This window comes from Haliotis rufescens, unplaced genomic scaffold (assembly GCF_023055435.1).
Source record: "Haliotis rufescens isolate VD_foot unplaced genomic scaffold, xgHalRufe1.0.p SCAF_5, whole genome shotgun sequence".
Lineage (NCBI taxonomy): Eukaryota > Metazoa > Mollusca > Gastropoda > Lepetellida > Haliotidae > Haliotis > Haliotis rufescens.
Window position 1 is genome coordinate 58966423 of NW_025964223.1, and position 4830 is coordinate 58971252.

Genomic DNA, 4830 nt, shown 5'->3' on the forward strand with positions numbered 1-4830 from the left:
ACCCCCGTATCCCATACTTGATGCGTCAGCTGGCCCTGTGGGATTACAAGGGTAGAACTGGCCCCCGTATCCCATACTTGATGCATCAGCTGGCTCTGTGGGATTACAAGGGTAGAACTGGCCCCCAGTACCCCATACTTGATGCGTCAGCTGGCCCTGTGGGATTACAAGGGTAGAACTGGTCCCCAGTAACCCATACTTGATGCATCAGCTGGCCCTGTGGGATTACAAGGGTAGAACTGGCCCCCAGTACCCCATACTTGATGCGTCAGCTGGCCCTGTGGGATTACAAGGGTAGAACTGGTCCCCAGTAACCCATACTTGATGCATCAGCTGGCCCTGTGGGATTACAAGGGTAGAACTGGCCCCCAGTACCCCATACTTGATGCATCAGCTGGCTCTGTGGGATTACAAGGGTAGAACTGGCCCCCAGTACCCCATACTTGATGCGTCAGTTGGCCCTGTGGAATAACAAGGGTAGAACTGGTCCCATGTACCCCATACTTGATGCATCAGCTGGTCCTGTGAGATTACAAGGGTAGAACTGGCTCCCAGTACCCCATACTTGATGCATCAGCTGGGACTGTGGGATTACAAGGGTAGAACTGACCCCAGTACTCCATGCATGATGCATCAGCTGGCCCTGTGAGATAACAAGGGTAGAACTGGCCCCCGTATCCCATACTTGATGCATCAGCTGGCCCTGTGGGATAACAAGGGTAGAACAGATCTCCAACTGACAACGCTTTAACCACTTGGTTAATCCTCCTATATTGCAGGAATATTGCGGCCTAAAACAACACCTCAGTCATTATTCATGTCGGTTATCACTGATGGCATTTGCTTAATGAAAGTATAGTTGCCTTTGTTAAGAAAAAAATAGCCTCAAGAACGTGAAAAAAAAAATGTTTTATTTTCAAAAATAAACAAGAAAGACAAAACCGCTGAGATGCATAGTCTAATATTATGCGTTCTGACCACGAGAACACTTAACTGATGGACGCTATAAGAATATAGACGTTTGGGGAACAGCGCTGAAACAGTTCAGTTGCAAATAATACTTGAACTTGCTCATGGTAAGACATGGAAAAGACTTATTGCATTCACTTCATCTGATGTGGGTGATGAGACATACATGGTGCCCCACGCCGTCCGACAGCAGCGGGGAAAAGGCACTGGATCAGGCTTCAATATATTCCAACAGCAAAATTACACATGTTAGGCATTTGAAATCGTCGTACCTATTAAGCCTTTGAAAGGCATTTATAAGTGATACACATAAGGAAGAGAATTTATGGATGTCAACTTTTGTCGTAAGAGGCGACTAACGGGATCGGGTGGTCAGGCTCACTGACTTGGTTGATGCATGTCATTGATCCCAATTGCGGGGATCGATGCTCATGATGTCAAGCACTGGATTGTCTGGTCCACACTCTTATATATGAAGACCGCCGTCATTAAGCTGGAATATTGCTGAGTGCGGCGTTAAACAACAAACAAAACAAACAAATATTTATTATGAGGAACGCAATGTTTCGGAGTGTACCCTCACTTCTCGCTACTCACCTGATGAAAGAGTAAGCATGTACTCTGAAACGTGACGTTCCCCATAATAACAAAAAGTTGACGTCAATAAATTCTCTTCCGTGTCGTTTCAATTATCTATAGAATTTCTACATATGCAATATTCACAGTCCCAAGAGTAATAATATTGGGCTTAAGTACTAAACAGACAGATGATACGAGAATGTGACACTATTCCGCTGTATATGTATAGAAAATAATATTTCAGATGGTAACATGTTATCAAGTGCGTTTTGGTTTTACACCAATACAGTCTGATAAAAAGAGGTTTAGGAAAATATATAAGATCCATCAATGAAATAGCAAAGCACTGTAAATCAATTATGAACATACATTTTACATTTCAGGAACACTTTGTGTACAGAAAACACTACACGAAACAAGACGTCGACACGTGTCAAAGGTTGAATATGAAGTCCGTGGATGCAGGGTTGCTGCAATAGAACGGACCATTCCTGCTCACACCAACAAAATGCCATAAAACCTCCACGCGTTGAAACTTCAAAAACAACATCTTTGTATAAAATACATATCAGAAAACATATTTGAAAAGTTTAGCAGCCTGTAGAGGGGATTGAATTCGGCGGAAGCCATTTTATTTTTGTATGTTATTTTTGTAACAAACTGTTTAAGGCATGAATGTACATCGTGTGTGGGTCACGTGAAGCATGGGTGTTGTAGGACTACGTGTAGTGTATTTCATCAGGTAAAGCACGACAGGGAGACACATAAAAACAGTCTTCATCTGTTGGTACTTGGCGACAATACACTGATGAGAGTGAGTGAGTGAGTTGGGTTTAACGCCGCTTTTAACAGTATTCCAGTTATATCACGGCGTGTCAGCTTAATGTGGGAGGAAAGCCCGAAGTGATGCAGGTCTCAGAGGTTTTCCACTTCGGTGAAACCCCCGAGCACGGGTATGGTGCTGACAAACCAAGAAACATAATTGGGGCGAACCGGGATTCGAACCCACAACCTGAGGTTTCTGGCGTGTCCAAGGGGCGCAACTCGAATCAGCGAATCGCGGCGCCTTAGACGACTGGGCCACCCGTGCCCCCTACACTGATGAGAGGCGGACGGGGATGAACAGATACAGTGCATTATGGGGGATAATTTCAGACACCTTTGTGACTTCTTTTTCACTACCCTGGATCTGCCTGTTTCCTGAAAGTATGTAGAGTTTCCACGTCATCAGTTATTGGTTACGGTCACCCTTCCTTGTGTATTAATATATAAACCTCCTAACCGTTCCTAATCTGGAAATATAACGCTTATAATATAATAAAAGTCACGTGGTATGTTAAAGTTTGAGAGTTTCAGCAGGGACAAAACCTCATCGGTATGAAAATGTATACGTCAATAACAAATATACATTGCCACCATCGTAAACAGTGGTCACTTCTTCGTGTTCTCTGTACAAACAGATGGTGTGTATATGACATAAACCATCCCAAAAACGTCAAAGGCTATAACATAAACATTCAATGTATAAACTAAAATAATATGAAAATGATAACAGTGATAAAGCGATCTTAACGATACTGTCAGTAGATCTGTATCAAATGAAAGAATGTCTCGCTTGTCTTGATATTCACATCAATGATCATCGGTGCCATTGAGTCATGTCAAAGCTTACACCCCTCCTGCATCTTCTCGAGGCAAGGGCGTTAACTGACTGTCTAGTTTCCACTCTTACCGAACTAGGCTGGAATTTCAGGTTCGATCGTACCGCCACAGGTTGCTATTACGAGTTTTATCCCTTCTATGTCCCTCTTATTGACCAATCAGATTCCATCTCTCATATCACTTGCATCTGCTTCAAACAAAATGGCGGTGCCCAGTGAAGACGATAATCAAGATCTATATTGTAATAAAACGGGACTAAACCTCCGAGGTGCATCAAATCACTTAAGCACCTGGATTCAAAACATGAAAAGATATGCAAAATATCTGTCTATACCCAGTTGACGATACACAGGCTTTTCAAATCATGCAGTCGACCGAATTCTGCACGTTAAAATGTCTACTTCGTCACTCGATTTTGATTGGACTATGCAAAGACTCGTTAGTCCAGCCAAAATGTAACTCCGGAATTCCAGCCTAGTTCGGCAAGGGTATAGTCAGTTAACTCCCTTGCCTCGGGAAGATTTTGAAACTGGACTTGTATAGTCAGTTAACGCCCTTGCCTCGGGAAGATGCCATCCTATGGTGGAAGGTTACATTTTTTGTGCATACTGTTGGCCGTAGTAAGGCTGTTGCGGGCTGTACGCCTGTTGCGGGCTGTACGCCTGTTGCCCGTATTGCTGTGGCGGCATGTTCCCCATCTGGACCGTGACGCCTGGATTGGGTTGAATTACAAAACCTGGCTGGGTCTCCTGAAACAAAACATGCTATATTAATTTACAGTTTTACATTTAACTTTAAAATATACAGAAAACATAATGATTATAATAGGTGAGGTGAGGTGAGGTGAAATTGGGTTTAACGTCGCGTCCAAGATTTTGGCACTTATATAGCGACGTGCATGCACGTGTGTGTGTGTCTGATTGTACTAGTCCGGACTGATGCCGATTTATAGTGCTAGCCCACTGAGATACCATGCCGCAGTTTAACATGAATACCCCACTTCAACACAGTATACTGACTCCGAGCCGACCAGTCCTTGTTTTAGAGCCGAGCGTCAGACAGGGTCACAACAAGGACCATATTCTAACGTCTTTGAGTATGACGCGGCCGGGGATCGTACCCCGGACCTTCCGCTCTCCGGGCGGACGCTCTACCACAAGAGCACGGAGGCGGTCTCGATTATAATAAATAATTATCAAAAAATATTATAATAAAATAACAGAAACAACTACACCTCATTTCCGATTATGCTGTTACTGGTTTAGTGTGCTCGCCGTGGTTTGATGCCTGCATCTTTAAACAACATTCACTCACTCAATCACACTTGACTATTTAGTACCTCTCGTGCGCATGCAAGCATCCCGCCTAGGATGGTGGCGACGAGAGTCATTATCCAGCCAACCACGACCATCACAACGATGCCGATTGCCATGCCGTTGATAGCGTTGAGGTCTTCACAGGAGTAGTTGCTGTTGGGGAGGGCAAAAGTCCTGTTAAAGAAAGAACAAAACCCGACATAAGGATATGATCAGACAAATTGTTTCGGCAATTACGGAGATTGTACAATTATTAGTGAGTGAGTTTGATTTTACGCCGCTTTTAGCAATATTCCAGCAATAT

The 4830-nt window shown here is 43.7% G+C and overlaps 1 protein-coding gene across 1 annotated transcript in view; it reads right to left on the reverse strand.

Annotated features, from left to right (window-relative positions):
- Positions 1-890: 890 nt before the first annotated feature.
- LOC124140318 overlaps positions 891-4830 on the reverse strand; it is an 18924-nt gene continuing 14984 nt past the window's right edge. Inside the window, exons 5-6 of the mRNA XM_046507838.2 lie at positions 4550-4700; positions 891-3959 (exon numbers count right to left, since the gene is read on the reverse strand). Of these exons, the coding sequence (XP_046363794.2) occupies positions 3801-3959; positions 4550-4700 (310 nt within the window). The 3' untranslated portion in view covers positions 891-3800. The remainder of the gene's footprint in view (positions 3960-4549; positions 4701-4830) is intronic.